Source organism: Lithobates pipiens, unplaced genomic scaffold, assembly GCF_037356315.1.
Source record: "Lithobates pipiens isolate NorthernLeopardFrog02 unplaced genomic scaffold, aLitPip1_a1.2 Scaffold_8, whole genome shotgun sequence".
Taxonomy (NCBI): domain Eukaryota; kingdom Metazoa; phylum Chordata; class Amphibia; order Anura; family Ranidae; genus Lithobates; species Lithobates pipiens.
Genome location: NW_027507903.1, coordinates 586,907,765 through 586,927,884, shown reverse-complemented (window position 1 = coordinate 586,927,884; position 20,120 = coordinate 586,907,765). Strand labels below are relative to the sequence as shown.

The 20,120-nt window shown below is 42.2% G+C and overlaps 1 protein-coding gene across 3 annotated transcripts in view; it reads right to left on the bottom strand.

The window, feature by feature from the left end:
* NACC1 (nucleus accumbens associated 1) overlaps positions 1-20,120 on the bottom strand; it is a 56,026-nt gene that overhangs the window by 2,463 nt on the left and 33,443 nt on the right. For 2 of the 3 annotated variants that reach the window (XM_077470413.1, XM_077470415.1), the window contains exons 4-7: positions 17,974-18,168; positions 16,506-16,611; positions 14,892-14,989; positions 8,087-8,314 (exon numbers count right to left, since the gene is read on the bottom strand). In XM_077470413.1, coding sequence (XP_077326539.1) covers positions 8,087-8,314; positions 14,892-14,989; positions 16,506-16,611; positions 17,974-18,168 — 627 coding nt within the window. Of the gene's footprint in view, positions 1-7,353; positions 8,315-14,891; positions 14,990-16,505; positions 16,612-17,973; positions 18,169-20,120 lie in introns of those variants that run through there. The other variant, XM_077470414.1, reaches the window with a different exon arrangement.

Below are 20,120 nucleotides of genomic sequence, written 5' to 3'. Positions count from 1 at the left end.
GCAAACATGCACAAGTTCCCCCATAGCAAGGAGCTTGCTATGGAGGCACTTGGCAAGGGGGAGGGGCTAATAGTGCCAACGGCAGACCCAAGAATAGGAGCACCGGTGCTCTGTGCAAAACCATTACATAGAGCAGGCAAGTATAACATGTTTATTATTTAAAAAAACAAAACAAACATGTTATACTTACCTGCTCTATGTAATGCTTTTGCCAATAGCAGCACCAGATGCTCCTTTTCTTGGGTCTGCCGTTGGCGCTTTTAGCCCTTCCCCCATGCCAAGTGCCCCCCATAGCAAGGAACTTGCTATAGGGGCACCTGTGCACGCTTGCTCCCGAGCTGGTTCTCTGTGTCCATAAGACTAAGGTCAGATCGTTAATACAGCGGCTCCGATCAAAGCCGATTTTTTATTTTTTTCCCCGCCAAGAACGATTAGTGTGTACCAGGCTAAAAAGGCAACAAGACTCCACCGCGCTCTATTTCAGCATGAGAAAAAATAAAACACTAAAATTTGGTTGCTATGGAAGCACTTCCTACAGCAAGTGCCTGCCATCGAGTCAGAAATGGCAAAAAAAAAAAAAATGAAAATGATAACATCACTCATAGCAACCAGGATCCAGCTGTGAGTTTTCTAGTTTCCTAGTGCGGGTCTAAAAGTAAAAGCAGATATCTGCTTGCCTGGGGCAACAATATCATTTTGCCATTCCTTCGGTGGTTATACATCTGCCCCAGCGTTGTTAGCTTTTGGCATACAGTAATTACAGTAGGTTCTATTTTTCAGTGGCCTTATTACTAACTTGTACCATATAGTGCCCTCTCTATCCCTACTATACCTGTACAGAAGAACCTATAAACTACAGGCTTTTCCCAACTTCCTACAAGATCAACTATACATATATTTACAAAATTAACATGTAACAGCATGCCTGGTAGGGGGTGCCATGCTCAAACACCACAGCTGTCCAATAAACTCCTGCACTTAAAACTGCATGAAAAGATTTGGAGATATGGTATTCTATAAAAAAAAAAAAAAAAAAAAAAAATTCTAAAAAGGCATGAAGAATAGGAGGTGGCTATCTGAGAGAAGCTTGAAACAGCTGTTCCAGGTTAAAAAAAAAAAGCACAGGTCTAAATAACCATGTCAAAGCCATTTGATCAGCCCAGAACATCCTAACATCCCCCCCCCCCCAAATATGATGACATTTCCCCAAGAGGGGGGGGGGGGGGTTCATGACAGCCTGGCCTCAGAGGAAGTGGGTTGGAATGACACCGGCCGTTATTCAACCCGGAGGACTGAGCATGTAGAAAGGAATAGCTACAGGGAAGAGCTCTCGGTTGAAGGCAAGTATTGCAGCAAACCTGCTTGTTTTATTTTTTCTATTCATGGTCTGAGTTTTATTTTTTTGCTGTGGTTCAGCTTAAAAATCAATGCTCAGGAACTCTGCTGGTAAGACCTGTATGCCTACAGGAGAACTATAGGTTTGGATTTTTTTTATACCTAATTACATTGGTGCAGCTTGGACCAATGTAACATATATATTTTTTTATATTTAGTATGCTTAGAAGAACAAAATAAAAAACTCTTACTCTTTAACAAAGGGTATATTATAATATATATATATATATATATATATATATATATATATATATATATATATATATATATATATATATATATATATATATATATATATATATATATATATATATATACACATACACATACACATACACATACACACACACACACCCTTTGTTAAAGAAAAGTAAGAATTTTGTTTTATTTTGTTCTTTAAGCATACTTACCTAGGTGAATGCAGCATCGATCAGATGCTGCATCTGTCCCTCGCTGATCACTCCATTTTCAGTCCTCCTTGACAGTAACCACTGCCTTCCCTGTGCCCCCTTCCTCATTGGGCCGCTGGGCTGGTCGAGGGGGTGGGAGCACCTCAATGAGAGGCTTAGCCAGCTATGGTTCCAGGTTCCTGTGTGGATCCCGACCGGCTCTGTGACATCAGCCGACAGCAAGCTTCGGCCCTCTGTCACAGGAGCGCAGTTCGCTCTGCACAGCTCGCCAAAACGAGCTGTACTTCTCATTTAGGAGTCAGGGACACTTAGGCTTGGTTTACACCTGTGCAACTATTAGTGTGTTTGCTGAAGTGCAATAATGCACAACAAACCATTTTACATGCTTTCCCAATTAGCCCGTTCACATCTGTGCATTTTCCTTAAGTGTATTTTAGGAGAAAAAGGTGCAGGCACTTTTGGTGCAGGAAGGTGCGATTTTGGCCCCATAGAATTCAATGGGTGCGCATGAAAAACAAAATGTAAATGCAATTTTTTTGGCGTGTTTTTAGTAGTGTTTTGTGTTTTAACAACCAGTCTCCTCCTACAAAAAATAAAATAAAAAGTATAAAGCATGAAATCACATCAAAAATGCACCCAAAAAAATAAAAAAGAAAGAAAAGAAGCACAGGTGTGAACCTAGCCTTAGCATTCAAGTCAGCTACAGAAGCTCCTATATATTCATACGCTGAAAGGTTTCCAAGATGGAAAATGGCTCCCGGACAGCATCAACCTTTCACTGGCAGGTTTGACCTGTCTGCAAATGCTTTCTTAAAGCAGGTTTCCACTTAAAATGATTTATCTTCATGTCCCAGTCCAGTATTGCCCTCTGTTCTTTTCACCACCCATCTTTTAGATTGAATGACATCCAGTGTCACTCAACCCACTTCCACCCCTGGGGAGGTGACTTAGATTGCCGGCCAAGGCCCACAAACTCTGCAGAGAACACCACTCACATCTTACATAAACACTGTTCTCTGTAGCAGTGTTTCTCAACGCTAGTCCTCAAGAGGTACCAAAAGGTCATGTTTTTTCAGGCTTTCCATTTTTTTTTTTTGCACAGGAGATTTGATCAGTTTCACTGCCTTAGTAATTAGCACAGCCGTTTCATCTTAAGGGAAATCCTGAAAACATGTCCTGTTGGGGTGCCTTGAGAACTGCAGTTGAGACACAATGCTCTATATCAGTGGTCATCAACTCCTGTCTTCAGGGCCCACTAACAGGCCAGGTTTGCAAGACGACTGAAATCCATCATTTGCTGCTCAGTGATTGCAGTGTTCTAGTCTGCATCTACCCAAGGCAATACATAAAACTTGGCCTGTTAATGGGTCCTGAGGACGGGGTTGATGACCACTGCTCTGTATAATTTAGGGGCTGTGAACTGCCCAACACCAAGGAACAAGAGAAGAGAGGCCCAAAGGACATCATATGACCAGCCAGAAGACTGTGGGAGGAAAAAGGGGTATGTGTAATGTGCGGGAAAAGACTGATTTTTTTATTTTGAGGATGTTTCTTAATCTCTAACCTCCTTTTAAAAAAGAAACCTATTCATATGCGGTGTATACTGGAATACATCCTTTTTAAAAATCCCTAGAGAGAATTCTGTGCTTATGCAAACATAAAATCAGTAACATAGCTGCAGATCTGTGCACCTATATATACACAGATAAAACTACCTACCTAATCCTACATGCAGCTTTACCTACTGCTCCCTCTTTTATGTCTGTCAGTGTAGAAGTTGTGATAAGACTCTGAATGATTGAGACACGTCGCACCAGCCAGGCATTGGTGGAAGCGCCTTAGTATATATCCTCGCTGCTAATTTCAGCGATGTATTCTGGTTGGCTATCAGACTAACCAATCGGCAAACCACTGTATCCATGCATGCTATCCATTTAAAAAAAATAAAAATACTGATCAGATCCTTGCTCATAGCTCTGTGTGAAGGGTCAAATACGTGGGAGGATATTTATCTCTTAGAATGATTTACAACTTCCTCATTTAAACCACATCCAAATCAATGTACAGCAAATAAGGAGATTCTCAATCAGAGGAATTTCCATGTTGATAAAGGATTTAAAAATCTTGGACAAAGCTGTCCTCCAACAACAGATCTGAGGAATGGATTCACATACTCTGACATTCTCTCTTGACTTGAGGATTTCACATATACACGTGTGTATAATATATATTTATTAAACATATATATTACACACAAAAGTTTCTAAAAAGTGTTGCCAAGTTGGCCATAGTGGCCAACTACCTTTTCACTCTGCTACAACTAAAGCACTAATTGGCTCCTATGGGCAGACCCCTTCATACTTAAAGCGGGAGTCTGCGTTTTTTTTTTTTTTTTTTTTAAAAGCCAGCAGCTACAAATACTGCAGCTGCTGACTTTTAAAATAGTGACACTTACCTGTCCAGCGCGCCCGCGATGTCGGCACCCGAAGCCGATCTCTCGATCGTCTCTCGGGTGCTGCCGCCGCCATCTTGGGTATGGGAATCAGGAAGTGGAGCCTTTCAGCTTCATTTCCCGGTTCCCTACTGCACATGCGCGAGTCGCGCTGCGCAATAAGGATGGACCCGCTGCCTCTGGGATCTGTGTGTTTCCCAGCAGGCAGCGGGGGACTTTCGGAAAGGGGCATAATCGACACCCCTTTCCGCAGACAGCTATTCCGGAAGTGGGTGCAGATACATGTACTGTCCAGGTACCTGCACCCCTCTCCCCCCTGAAAGGTGCCGATTGTGGCGCCGGAGGGGGGGGAGGATTCCAATGAGCGGAAGGTCCACTTTAGGGTGGACCTCCGCTTTAAAGTGTTACTAAACCCACAACAGTAAAATCAGTCTGTATATGCAGTAAAGCATGCCTGTTATATTCACTGTGGAACCTTAGGAGTTTATCCTCTGTATTATGTAAAAATGCTGTTTGATCCTGTCTTCTCTGATCTTCCACCGTCCCCAATCTATCTGCTAACAGAACAAAGGATAGGGGAAAAGCTGCACATGCTCAGTTTGGTGTGTATTGCTAGAGGTTTTTTTTTCCCATGTGATCAACACAGGGCCAATCAGCACTGTCCAGAAAGAGGGTCAGGGGGGGCATGCAGCCTTATAGGACAGTCAGAGAAGAATGAAAACTCCTCCTACAAGCTTTAAACAGACAGAGAAGTCACAAGACTGCTATATACTGCTGATGAGAAAAAAAAAAAAAAAAAAAAAAAAAAAAAAAGGTATTTAGCAGTTTATATTTACTAAAGCAAAATTACATTTCCATGTTCTGTGTATTGTGGGAGACCAGATATAATGAATGCAGGGTCCTGGGTTTAGCAACACTTTAAAGCCCCCACAGCAAAATGAGAAATCTGGCTGGTGCCCATAGCAAGCAGGTTTCTACTTTCCATATATAACCTGCTCAAGGGGGGGAGGGGGGAGGGGGGGGGAATCATGAGAGCAATATTTTTGGCTGCTACAAGCAATTACCCCTTTCTGAAGTTTCATAAAAAGCCAACCCAAGTAAACTTAAAAACCCATCAGAATCCCTCTGCCATAAAATTGTCCATGATGTTTGTGTGCTAGCATCAAACAAAGATCAAAAATGATCTTCTGCCCATTCACAATCCATCAAGCCATTTTGTAGCCTTTGTGGCTATTTTTGGTAATAAATTATAAAGCAAACGTGTCAGCCATTTTTTTTTTTCCTTTTGAAATTAAGTCACATTTACCTTTATCAGCCTGATAAGCCACTGGTACATTCCCCTCTGATCACAGTTTCACCTTATAACTAAGGGCTATGAATGTAGCGTTTGGTATAAGCCACACCCACGTATTGCTCTGCTATCCAATGAGAATGCCCTTATTTACTTCCATGCACTCTCGCCGAAAGAGGAAATCTCTTCGAGCCCTTAATGGCAAATGAATAATCAGGATCAGAGGGGACATAATAGAGCAGTGGTCATCAACTCCTGTCCTCAGGGCCCACTAACAGGCCAGGTTTGCAAGATAACTGAAATACATCACAGGTGATGTCATTTGCTGCTCAGTGATTGCAGTATTCTAGTCTGCATCTCCCCAAGGTAATACATAAAACCTGGCCTGTTAGTGGGCCCTGAGGACAAGGCTGATGACCACTAATAGAGGATTCTCTGGCTAGCAAGGGTAATAGCAAGGTCTTTGTGGTGCCTTCTCCTAAATCTTTCTTACGTTCAAAAGTGAAAAGGATCGAAGGGTTAACAGAGCGATTCCAGCCAACCCCCATGCCCTTTTTTAAAGTGCAAAAACAAAACCTTTGTAAATGTACAGGCCTTTAAAATGCAAGTTCACTTTTACAGAAAATTTGTAAGGTGAACTTACACTGGATCCCCTTTCCCAATGCACAGGATCCCGCTAACCTCGACTCCGGCGATCTCCCGCACAGACAGATCACATCGCTGCTGTACAGGTCCGGGGGGGGGGGGGGGGGGGGGGGGGGTGTCGAAATCCCCACGGCTTTCTCTCCTCTTCGCCTGCGGTGACAGGACGGGCTACGCAATTTCTGATCGGTCGGCACCACACATGTGACAGAGTCGACCAATTAGAATGCTCCTACACGTCCCGCCTAACGAGGTACATTTTGGAGATTAAGCTGCGGGGGATTTCTAAGCCCCGGACGGTGAGGAGGCTATCCGATCTCTCCTAGCAGGTGATGACCGCGCTCCAGGTCAGCGGGACTGGGGGGGGGTCCTGAATAAGTTCACCTTACAGATTTTTCTGTAAAATGTGAACTTACCCTTTAAGAAAATGAAGCTCAAAGATATAAAAGACAAAAATCATACACCAAGGAAACCGTTTCTTATTGTTATCTGCAGCCTTAATGCTAGCTACCTTTGTGCCTGAGCACAAAATTAGCTAACCCAATAAATTTCATTCACAAGCCACACATACATAAAATTCATCAATGGTTTGTGAGATTACACCATGACCAGTCAGGTGTTTGTGCTGCAACAATCTTGGGAACAAAAGGCAACAGAGACAATGTAAAACAAGGGAAGGGAAGGAAGCTCATTTAAGAGATAGCCAAGAAACGAAGCATCATAAAAGAATAAGTTGTATTCTATAAAATATTGGTTTTGCCAAAAAAAAAAAAAAAAAAAAATCTGGCTCCCGTGGGGTGACTGGTTCACCCCAAGCAAGGTGCTGGCGTTGCTCAAAATTAGGATAAGGAAATCACCAAAACTTTGGAGAAAAGGCGTACAGTTATTAAAAATGTTTTCAATCCTTTCAAAAAGTGAGATACCTTCTGCTTGCAAGACCCAAGAACACGCCTGGAGATCGTTCAAAGCCTGGAGCACAGTATAAAAACAGCGCTGCCATCAGCAACAAGCGAGCATCTAGCTCTTTCTTCTAGTGCAGTTAAGAAAATTAAGTCTATGGAGCTACATCAACTAAGTACGGTGACCCACAGCGACCAATCAGAATAAATCTTTCAGTGATTTGACTACAAAAAAAAAAAAAAAGAAGGCAGAAATCTGGCTGCTTTAGTTGGGGGGAGGCTCTGTCCATATTTATTTCTTATTGAAAGAGCTTGTGCAACACCAGTATTTACCTTGCAAGCTAAAAGAATATACGGGTCATATTTGCAACTTGTTTCAGGCCTGAGCACACCGGGCTTTTTGTGCGCAGCCAGCATGCTCCGGGACGACCTTCGACTCCTTCTTGGGATGTGGCAGGAGAGGCTTGAAAAATGTAAAGTAAATACTAAAAGGAAAAAACGCTAAATCTCGCAGCAGGGATGCAGGACTTGGGTTGTCAGTTGGCCAGTGAGAATACCGTACTTCTACCTCGACTGCACTATAAAATGACGCAAAAGTATCTATTTACAAGTGAATCTCAGTTGTAGCTCTACGACCTTTGATGTGCTGTATGACGATGCGGAGTATCTCTATACACTGATAATGTACACACTCTGCGCTATATAATGACACTGCGTATAACTCTATACTGATAATGGAACACGGGGGCGCTAAATGATACCGAGTACCTCATGCAGCAGTGTATAGTGATACCGAGTACCTCCACACCAGTCTCTAGTTCGTGCAGCAGCACACAGTCATACTTAGCACCTCCTACTGCGGCGTTTAGATTACAGTCCACCTCCTGAGTGCCACATTGTCCTCTACACCCTCTTCCCTCGGTGAAGACAGAGGGCGATATTTACATGTGTGGGCCCGTACAGAAGGGTTATCAGGGCATCCCCTCGCCTGGCTCACCGTCGAAGCCGGTGCCATGATCTCCGCCAGTGGCCGCTCCCATCAGGTCGGGCTCCATTTTGCCGGTGTCGTTGATGAAAGATGTGTAAGCGTCTCCTTCGGCCATCAGCAGCTTCAGCTTTGGGATCCAGCTCTTGCGCACCACGCGCCGGGCGTTTGTGCACATGTCCGCTGCAATGGCGTTCATCTCGCTCTCCTTAAAATTCGGGGCAAAATTCTGACAGTAAACTGTGGAAGACATGAGAGGTCAACTGAAGGGATGACGTACATGTTTAAGATATTATGCATGCACTGTACTAGGTTTGCACCGATACTAGTATGGGTACCGATACCAAGTATTTGCATAAGTATCGGTACTCATGAAAATGCACCGATACCTGATCTTTGAGCTGTCAGTGGGTCTCCCCAGTGTTAACCACTTAAGTCCCGGACCATTTGGCTGCCAAAGACCAGAGCACTTTTTGCGATTTGGCACTGCGTCGCTTTAACTGATAATTGCGCGGTCGTGCGACGTGGCTCTCAAACAAAATTGACGTCTTTTTTCCCCCACAAATAGAGCTTTCTTTTGGTGGTATTTGATCACCTCTGCGGTTTTTATTTCTTGCACTATAAACAAAAAATAGCGACAATTTTTGCTATAATAAATATCCCCAAAAAATATATATTAAAAAAAACTTTTTTTTCCTCTCAATTTAGGCCGATACGTATTCTTCTACATCTAATTTTTTTTTGGGGGGGGGGAGAAAAATCGCAATAAGCGTTTATTGATTTATTGGTTTGCGCAAAAAGTTATAGCGTCTACAAAATAGGGGATAGTTGGCATTATTATACTTTTTTTTTTATCTTACTAGTAATGGCGGACACATCAGACACTTTTGGCATGATTTTGGGACCACACATTTATACAGCGATCAGTGCAATTAAAAATGCATTGATTACTGTGTAAATGTGACTGGCAGTGAAGGGTTTAACCACTAGGTGGCGCTGTAGGGGTTAAGCGTGTCCTAGGGAGTGATTCTAACGGTGTGGGGGGAGGGGCTGTGTGCGACAACACTGATCACCGCTTCCAATCACAGGGAGCTGTGATCAGCGTCACTAGGCAGAATGGGGAAATGCTGGTTTACATTAGCATTTCCCTGTTTCTCTCCGTGAGACGATCGAAGGTATCCCCGCGGACACTGAGGACCTGCGATCACGTTCATTGAGCTCCCGGCGGGTGCGCGCCCGCAAGCCGCCTCTTATAGGGCAACGTACAGGTATGTTAATCTGCCCGTATGTGCCCTTCTGCCGCAGTATGTCTGCGTGAGGCGGTCTGAAAGCAGTTAAAAGAAGTCCAGAAATTGGAGCTGTAAAAAACAAAAAACAAAAAAAAAACAAAAAAGACAATATTTAACAACATTGCTCAGCCCTGAAACCGTAAAATAAAAAGAAACATTGTTTCGTTTTGTACATTTCTGTTTCTTCATCTGCATATCAAATGGATGAACAAATGTTCCTATGTTTAACCCCTTAATAACCCTTAATTTACTCCAATCAGCCTTAATTAACTCCCTATTCTCCTCCATTTAATAATTATTTTCCTGCTTTTTTTCACGTCTATTTTATAAACGATTAACAATTTTTTTTGTTTGTTTTGTTAGTGAATATTTTTACACATATATTAACAAATATTTATACATTTCACATTGAAAAAGCAATAAATTAAAATAAAATAAATTTATTTCATTTGTAAATAGCTTTATAATGCTTTGTACCATCTAACCATACCAAGTATCGGTACTTGTACTCATTGTAAAAAAATAAAAATAATAAAAATTTTAAAAAATAATGGTATTGGTGCATCCCTAGACTGTACCATCCATGCAAGACTTTCCAACTGCAATCACAAACTGCTACAGATATCTGACATAAGTATATACAGTACTGTGAAAAGGTATTTGCCCCCATTATGATTTTTTTTTGCATATTTATCACACCTAAATGGTTCAGCTCATCAAGCTAATTTTATTACACAAAGATGACCTGAGTAAATACAAAATGCAGTTTTTAAATGAGGATTTCATTTATTAAAAAGGGTAAAAAAAAAAAAATAAAAAAAAAAAAGTGTTGTTCAAACCTGCCCGGCTCTATGTGAAAAATTGCCCCTAAACCTAATAAATGGTTGTGCCACCCTTGTCGGCAACAACTGCAATCAAGAGTTTGCGATAACTGGCAATGAGTCCTTCACATCGTTGGAGGTATTTTGGCCCACTCTTTTTAATTCAACCACATTGTTTAAGGTCATGCCACAGCATCTCAAATTGGATTTAAGTCTGGACTTTGACTAGGCCACTCCATATCCTTAAATTTATTTATTTCTGAGCCAGAGGTGGACTTGCTGTTGTTTTTCCAGATCATTGTCCTGCTGCATAACCCAAGTGCACTTGAGTTCAGGAACTGATGGCCGGACATTCTCCTTTAGTATTTCCTGGTAGAGCCCAGAATTCATGGTTCCACCAATTATGGAAAGTCGTCCAGGTCCTGAAGTTGCAAAGCAGCCCCAGACCATCACGCTACCACCACCATGTCTGATTGTTGGTACGGTGTCCTTGTTATGAAATGCTGTATTCGTTTTATGCCAGATGTAACGGGACGCACGCTCCAAAAAGTTCTACTTTTGTCTTATCAGTCCGCAGCATATTTGCCCAAAAGTCCTGGTGATAATCAAGAGGGTTTTTGTCAAATGTCAGATGAGCCTTTGTGTTCTTTTTTGGTCAGCAGTGGCTTTGGCCTTGGAACTCTCCCATGGACACCATTTTTACCCAGTCTTTTTCTTATTGTTGAATCATGAACACTGACCTTACCTGAGGCAAGTGAGGCCTGGAGTTCTTTAGATCTTGTTCTGGGTTCTTTTATGACCTCCTGGATGAGTCGTCATGCTCTTGGAGTAATTTTGATAGGTCGGTCACTCCTGAGAAGGTTCACCATTGTTCTCCCCGTGGTTCGCTGGAGTCCCAAAGCTTTAGAAATGGCTTTATAAGCCTTTCCAGACTGATTCATGTCAATTACTTACGGTTTCTCATCTGTTCTTGAACTTCTTTACACTGCAGCATGACGTGTGGCTTTTTAAGATCTTTTAGCGTGCTTCACTTTGTCAGACAGATTCTAGTGATTTCTTAATTCAACGGTTCTTGCAGCATTTAGGCCTGGGTGTGGCAAGTGAAATTTAACTCAGCTTTCCAAAAAATTTGGTTAATCACAGTTCATTCATGATTGAGCAAGGGGGAGAAGGCAATATATTTTTCACATTGGGCCAGGCAAGTTTGAACATCAATCATTTCAAAACTGCATTTAGTATTCACTCTGGTTATTTTTGTGTAATATTCAAATTTGATAGACATTGCAGTCAACTTCCATTTTCCCAGTCTTATTCCTTTCCTGTTACAGCAGTTGTGTTAATATAATTATGCATTCCAATAGGCACCAGAGTTACGCAAGCCACAGATAGCTCAAAATTCGGTCGGTCGGTTCAGCAAGAACTGGCTGAATTTTCGATCTATAAGCTGGCTGGTTGTACTAAAGTTGATCAATCAACTTCAGTACAACCATCCTGTCAGGTCTTTCCTGTAATTACTACCATTACTGCAAGCTGTCACAGCCGGATGCCCACAGTAGTATTGCCAGTGCTGCGGACAGGAGGGGGAGAGAATGGAGGGTTTGGGTGGCCATGTCACTGGATTGTGGGACAGATGAGTGTCTTTTTTAAAAGTCAGAAGATACACTTTTTTTGTAGCTGCTGACTTTTAATAAACAAAAAATTGACTGGAACTGCACTTTGAATTAAAAATAACCTCACCCACTTTAAAAGTGCACTAATCTGGTGCACTACAGGGTACAGACATTCACACACACTGCTGCTGGGAGGTCAGCAGGGATTACAATCCACAGCTGACAAACAGCCCTGTGAAGTTCCTTGTACTGTCTCTGTGCTGACCAGTGGCGGCTAGTGCTCAAATTTTTTTTGGGGGAGGGCGCAAACAAACTGAAAAATACTGAACCGCCCCCATCAAATGCAGCCACTGTGCCCGTCAAACGCAGCCATCACTTCTCTAACACATTTGTACTCTACTTACTGTTGTTAAAATTACTTTGTTTTAATAAATGCCATGTTACAATGAATGATGTGCCCCGCTGTATGTGAGAGAGACGGGATGGGCCGGGCCGTCACATGAGCGGGATGTATTGTCCTATGAAATTTGGTATGAAGCGACATATTTTTTTAAAAAAGCACATACAGCGGGGCACATCATTCATTGTAACACGGCATTTATTAAAACAAAGTAATTTTAACAATACTCTCGGATCGCTCTCCCAGGAGGGACGTTGCAAGTCGGGATGACATCACCCGGCAATCGATTTTCCGATCCTTACGCATCAATGCCGCATCGGGGACACCCGAATCGCGATGCATCGTTGCAACGATTCATTTCAGCACCCCTAAGCACTGGAGGACATGACAATGTATTTTTACTGGAAGATAAAAATTTAGTAATTTGCAAGAAAATCAAACCGTGACATGCGGTGTCCAGGACTATAATGAGCTATAAAGCTGTGAGGTGGATGGATTTAAAGGTCCAAATCCTGCCAAAACCATTGCCAGATATTAAATTGCCATCTAGGTCCTCCACTCTAGTCAAAGCTTAAAAGATAATGGATTAGGGCAGGTGGTGGTCATGCTGCTCATCCCTGAGACTGTCAGAACAAAGAGCTGCGTGACCTTTTCCTGCATGACAATTTCATCCCCAGAAAATGTAGAATATTAAACAAAGGCACTGCGATCACCTTTCCCCAATCTTTACTGTACTAAATATTACTGTAAAAAAAGGAGCGAAAAGGGTAATACATACATATGGGAGTTTTAGGGTGCCAAAAATTCAAATAAAAATACCATTAAAACGTGCGCCAGTTTAATTTATACAGTGTATATTCCCGATTAATCTTCCTGACAAAGTTCTAAAGAGCCCTCTATGCAGTTTAAGGCTAAACCGATTTTCCTTTCATTTTAATGAGTGGCCACGTGTCTTATTAAACTACCTTCCACAAAAAAGTTTTATCCCTATTTTGGGGTCACCAGTACGGTATTTGTATATTGAAATCATATTCCCTCTCAAGCGTCTCTTCTCCAGAGAGAATAAGTTTAGTGCTCGCAACCTTTCCTCATAACCAAGATCCTCCCAGACCCTTTATTAGCTTTGTTGCCCTTCTTTGTATTCGCTCCATTTCCAGTACATCCTTCCTGAGAACTGCTGCCCAGAACTGGACAGCATACTCCAGATGCGGCCGGACCAGAGTTGTGTAGAGCGGGAGAATTACTGTTTTATCTCTGGAGTTGATCCCCTTTTTAATACATGCCAATATTCTGTTTGCTTTGTTAGCAGCAGCTTGGCATTGCATGCCATTGATGAGCCCATCATCTACTAGGACCCCCAGGTCCTTTTCCATCCTAGATTCCCCCAGAGGTTCTCCCCCCAGTGTATAGATTGCATTCATATTTTTGCCATCCAAGCACATTATTTTAAATTTTTCCACATTAAACCTCATTTGCCATGTAGTTGCCCACCCCTTTAATTTGTTCAGATCTTCTTGCAAGGTTTTCACATCCTGCGGAGAAGTTATTGCCCTGCTTAGCTTGGTATCAACTGCAAATACAGAGATTGAACAGTTTAACCATCCTCCAGGTTGTTTATGAACAAATGAAATAGGACTGGTCCCAGCACAGAACCCTTGGGAGACCCCACTACCCACCCCTGACCATTCAGAGTACTCCCCATTTATCACCACCCTCTGAACTCGCCCTTGTAGACAGTTTTCAAACCATGTACTCACCCTATGGTCCATGCCAACGGACCTTATTTTGTACAATAAACTTTTGTGGGGAACTTTATAAAAATGCTTTTGCAAAATCCAGATACACCACGTCTAGGGGCCTTCCTTTATCTAGATGGCAACTCACCTCCTCTTAGAAGGTTAGTAGATTGGCAAGAACGATTCTTCACGAATCCATGCCGATTACTGCTAATGCTAACGTTTTCATTACTAAAATCTTGTATATAGTCCCTTATCCCCTCCAAGAGCTTGCATACTATTGATGTTAGGCTAACTGGTCTGGAATTCCCAGGGATGCATTTTGACTTTTTTTTTTTTTTATAAACATTGGTGTTACAGTGGCTTTTCTTCAAATCAGCTGGTACCATTCCAGTCAGTAGAAATTAGGAACAATGGTCTGGCAATTACTTGACTGAGTTCCCCAAGTACCCTCGGGTGCAAGCCACCTGGTCCCGGTGATTTATTAATGTTCAAGTTTGCCAAGTCTATTTCTAATTCTGTCCTCTGTTAGCCATGATGGTGCTTCCTGTGATGTGTCATGAGGACAAACACAGATTAAAGAACAAGATGCCATCTTTATTTCCTCAGTTCACAGAACCATTTTTCTGCTGGAATTGCTTGATGGCTCACAAAAATCGAGCTATGCCACAGTGTATGTATGTTAGGATAAGGGTGTTTAAGATGGTAATCTACTAGGGAAAGACAAATATTTGTTACTTAATCAAAAAAAAAAAAAAAAAAAAAAAAGTTTAAAGTGGACATTTTGCCAGAAAATTAAGTCCTGCTAGATCACATCAGGCTGGCCCCTTTTGCAGGTATAGCTATATAAAAACATAAAAAAATAAAGTGTCTATACCGTTTAAAATCCAGTAATACAGTGTCTCACCCTACTCTGCACATGCTCTGTTGTTCTCCTAATATCTCAGAAGACAATACTCACACTTCACAGCGTGCAACACTCGGCTGTCCAGGGGCTTCCTACTGGGGTCATTGGTGGACGAGCGGATTCCTGTTCCACAACTGTTTGCTAAAGTGTTCCTGAAAGATGAGAAAAACAAAAAAAAAAGCACTGTTCAAAAATTCTAAACAATATTTCTAAAAAAAGGACCACCCAATGCAGCTCAGTACACTTCTATTGAAAAAAAAATATATATATTAATGTGGTCAACAGTCATTTACATGTGTAAGGACTGTTTGCAACGACTTGTCTTCAGCTTGTCCCCAGGTTGGGTCATAGAACAAAAACTATTTGTACTTAATTATATGTCCTGGCTACCACAGATTGCTAATGATCCTTAAGAAGTTTTCTTCTTCCACCCTGAATGCAACACCACCCTGTCCTAGTACAGCTTGCAATGCTTAAAAGGCAAAGTTCACCTTTCATAACATGTTACACCCGTATCCAGCTACTAAGTGAGCAGCCCCTGCACCCTCCAGAGTACAATTTTAACAGTGGGCCGGGGATCTTCTCCCTGCTCCCGTTGTCACAATTTATAAAAAAAAAAATGAAATAAAAAAAAAAAAAAAAAAAAAAGGCCATGCAGGGCTCTGCCCCTCCAGCCACATCATTCGTTCTGTGAAAGGGAAAACTATAACTACAGTCATACATTGTGGCTGACGGCTTGTATTTCTTAATGATGAACTATCAGGATGCTGATGAGGGTTCTACGTAATTCAGCGAGTCTTCCTGTCATTCAGTAACTGCCTGCTCATACGAGGTACATGCAGACAGCTAAGCTGACAGTCTGCAGGAGCCTGAGATTGCGCCTGTAATCTGCTGATCGTAGATGCAATGTTTTACAGGTTTATAATAAAAATAAATTAACTTTTTTTTTACCTGCAAAAAGATATGCATTTATCTTTTTTATTTTATTTATTTTTTTAGGTGAACTTCTCATTTTAAAGTGTATGTAAACCTCCAGCAATGACCTTCAATATTATATATATATATATATATATATATATATATATATATATATATATATATATATATATATATATAATAATGAAGGTCATTGCTGGAGGTTTACACACACTTTAAAATGAGAAGTTCACCTAAAAAAAAAAAAAAAAAAAAAAAAAGAAGAAGATAATAAGCGCACATCTTTTTGCAGGTAAAAAGTTTCTCCTACCCCAGTTCTTATGCAGCTGAGAACAGGCCCTATAAGGCAGGTGTAGTGCAGGCAACCCGGGGGCCCTCCAGCTGTTGCAGACCTAAAAATCCCATTCATGCCTCTGGGAGTAATTGTAACTTCCAGCCTTGCAATGCCTCATGGGAAATGTAGTTCCACAACAGCTGGAGGGCCCAGGGTTGCCTACCCCTGCTATAGGGTATGTAATTGCATGACTGTAGCAGGCAAATTAGGCTACGTGATCCTCTAATAGGTGGGGCCGATACGGACGGTTCTATGTACTCTTCAAAAAAAAAAAAAAAAAGAAGAAGATACTGTAAAATACAAGGAATAACATTTTTTCATTATGACCATTAACCGCTCGCTACACATGGAAAAGCCAGCTGTAACGTTCCATCATAACAACCCATCCCTTTTCTAACCTGTCAAAGAAGGAGGCCAGTAACCGGCGAAGTAGGACTTTGTGGCGTGTTCCAGCGCTGATATGACAGTTCATCAGCTGGGCACGGGTAATAAACACATTCGTTCCTGAAACGGTAAGAAAGCAGAAATGATGACCACAAACCTTAAAGGGGCAAAATATGAATAATATTTTTGTACCAATCCTAAGAGTTTAGCCACCGGAGTATAGATTTATAATTCTAGATTTTCTTCATCATCTTCTGTATTGTAGTAAAACAGTGTTAAAAAAAAAAAGAAGAACCCCCCACGCACACCATAGGCACACCTTAGAAACAAATACAATTTAGCTTTTGTCACTCCAGTAGTAGCAGGAAGTGCCCCTGTGTCCAGACTATAGAGCAGGGATATGCAATTAGCGGACCTCCAGCTGTTGCAAAACTACAAGTCCCATTATGCCTCTGCCTCTGGGTGTCATGCTTGTGGCTGTGAAAGCCTTGCTATGCCTCATGGGACTTGTAGTTCTGCAACATCTGGGAGGTCCGCTAATTGCATATCCCTGCTATAGGGCATTAAAGTGGTTGTAAACCCTTACAGACCACTTTCACCTACAGGTAAGCCTAGATTAAGGCTTACCTGTAGGTGCTTGAAATATTTCCTAAACCTGCACGGTTAAGGAGATAATTACCATGTACCCTAACAATGGCGTTTTCTGCGCATGCGCTGATGTATTCTGAGTTTGCGCACTCTTGAAAGCGCACATTGTGCCATTTCAAGCTGGGGTCATGCCGTGACTGGCAGCTCCCGCGTGCATGCGCGGGAGTTAAGTCACGCAACTCCGGCCAGTCACAGAGCCGGCGTTCGCAGCCCCGGAAGGAAGAGGGGTGAAGAATGGATGCTTCCTGCCAGTGAGGAAACCGGGGACATCACAGGCTTCGGTTTCAGGTAAGTGGCACATAATGGGCTACTATGCGATGCATAGTAGCCCATTATGCTTTTACCTTTGCAGGGAAACCCTGATGGGTTTTACTTCCTTTTTAAACTGCATTCAAAAATTTATTAATAACAAGCAGGAAAAGAGTTTGAAGGCAAGCCATCACTAACCTCTCTAAATGCAGCCACTGTGAAGTGATTCATTTTTGAAGATCACAACAGACTCCCAAGATTTTAGTTTCTGAGAGCTTAGAAACATCTGGTTGGCAGACTGCCAAGATTCTGCTTTCAATGGAAAATAGCAGAGATTCCTGTGCCACTGTTGTGAGCTTTGAAGGGGAATTTATCCACAATGCCTATAGATACAGAAGTGAATGAGGGATTTATAAGGTTCACACAATTTATGGACTGTTCTGAGCCCAATGGACCAGTGCAGAACCTCAGTTCAGCTACAATATCTTAGAACAAAGTGGGGCCAACATGTGGTCAACCTAAGTAGACACATAGCAGCTTGTTGTTAGAAAACAGAGGAGTATATAAAAAGCCGGCAGTACGTACCCGTCACCAGTTCTATCTTCTCAGCAGGATCTCCTTCTTCGTAGAGTTTTGGATGACAACGATTCCCGATCTGGCTGATGAGCTCAGCTGGTAGCGTGGCCAGGTCCTGCTTGACACGAACGCGGTTCCTCGAGTCTGAGAAGACCGGATCAGGCAAAGCCTCCACCTTCTCAGCTGAAGAATTCAAAGAATATTCTAATGGTAAGAGGACAAGGGCACACAGGTTATACATTGCACAGTCAAGGAAAGGCAAATCTGCACACCGAGACCGACGACGATGGACTTGAACTCACTAAAGCCAACGAGACCACACAACAATCAGCAACTGATTTATAAGGGACAACACACATACACCAAGTACGACAACCAGCGCCACATACAAATGCACAAAGATATATGCAAAGCTCCCTTTAAATTACATGTTCCACTGAGTTTCTAAGTGCAAGGAGGTCTTCACCTCCACAGGCATCAGATTTGTTTCTGCAAATTTTAACGTGAAATTATCCCCGCCCCCCCCCCCCCAGTTTAACCAACAGGAAAGGTAAATCACAGCACCTGCAAAAGTTTGGCACCCTGTCATTTAAAAAAAATAATAATAATGATTTGACCTTTGGAAGTATATAATACTTATCCAAGTCTGCTATCCAGGTCCCTCGCCAGAGTGTGTGCTGTGGACTGATAATCCAGCGATAGACATGCCCGTGCCCGACAGTCCCTGACATTCCCCTCACACTGCTAGAATCACCTGCAGAATCTTCTAGATCCTGAGTGGATCCTGGCGCTAGATGGCTGATAGCAATTGTCCACATCACACTGGTGGCAATGTGGCAGAATGACCCAACCGCCTGTACTCGGAGACAAGATTTGGGACCAGAATGTCATGTCACTGTGGATTTAGGAGAACAGAAGGAGATTTTTATTATATTTTATTTTTTTATGCAAGTGATTAGAGGGCTGTAGGGGGTATAGGAGAAAAAACAGCCAGGAGTTCAAGTAGAACTATAGGTAAAAACTTTTTTTTTTATTCTGGATAGAGCAAGCAAGGCTTAGAACTCCCCATGGATTCCCCCCCCCCCATCTGTAGAGATTTACCTTCAGATATTTGTTTTCGCCATCTGTGTCCCATTGCCGAGATTTCGCTTGGCTTCTTGTTCTATAGCCAAACAAAAAGTGAGAGGAAATCCCTGAAAATGAAGGAAATTCCTTGGGGACCCCCAGGTCACCAGAACTAGTGTCCCCATTGGAAGATTTCCCCGCTATTACTTTTCTGGGGACAACCCAAAATTTGGAATTTTCTTTAACTATCAAACAGGACAAATAGAGAGGGCAACTCTCCCTAACGGCAGAGACAGATCGCAAAAAATAAAAATACAGGGGTTGTAATCCATCTCTACTATCCAAAACTAAAAAAAAAAAAAAAAAAAAAAAAAAAAAATTGCCTTTAGTTATACTTTTAGCTTTGATTTTTTTTCTTTACCTGATTTCCACCCCCCCCCCCCCCCTCCCCCAGCTCTTTATCCTGCCAGTTACAGCCTTTATTTCTACGTTCTCAGGATGGCAACACAGCCTGGTTGGCTTCCTATGCACAAGTAGGGTTGTCGCCTTTAGAATGAGAGTAGGCATGCTCAGCTAGTAAGGACGAGTAAAGGGTAGACCTTCTGTTTCAGCAGCAGCCCTTCCTTTCTGCACGGTTCCCAGGCTTGAACCCCATACGTCATTACATTTGAACGTGAACCCACAACCAGACTGGATCTGGGAAGGTCTGTAAATACGTAAACATATACAAAAAAAATAATAATACCTGGCACTAGGAATAATGGGTACAACTTCTCATGAAATAGGTTTCTTTCAAAGGGGCAGGGGCCAATCATCAGGTGCTGGCCAATGATTGACCATCGGCGCCCGCTGATCGGAGAAGAGGATGATAGATCTCCGAGAATGTAAACAATACAGAGCTCTGTCCTGTCAGTGGGGATGTGGCAATTATTTTTCCCTGCAAAGCAGGATGTGAAAACGGCACATAGTGAACGCACCAAGCACACGTTTAGGTACATAATAAACCCCTTGATTGCCCCTGATGTTAACCCATTCCCAGCCAGTGTAATTAGTACAATGATAGTGCATATTTTTAGCAATGACCACTTTAT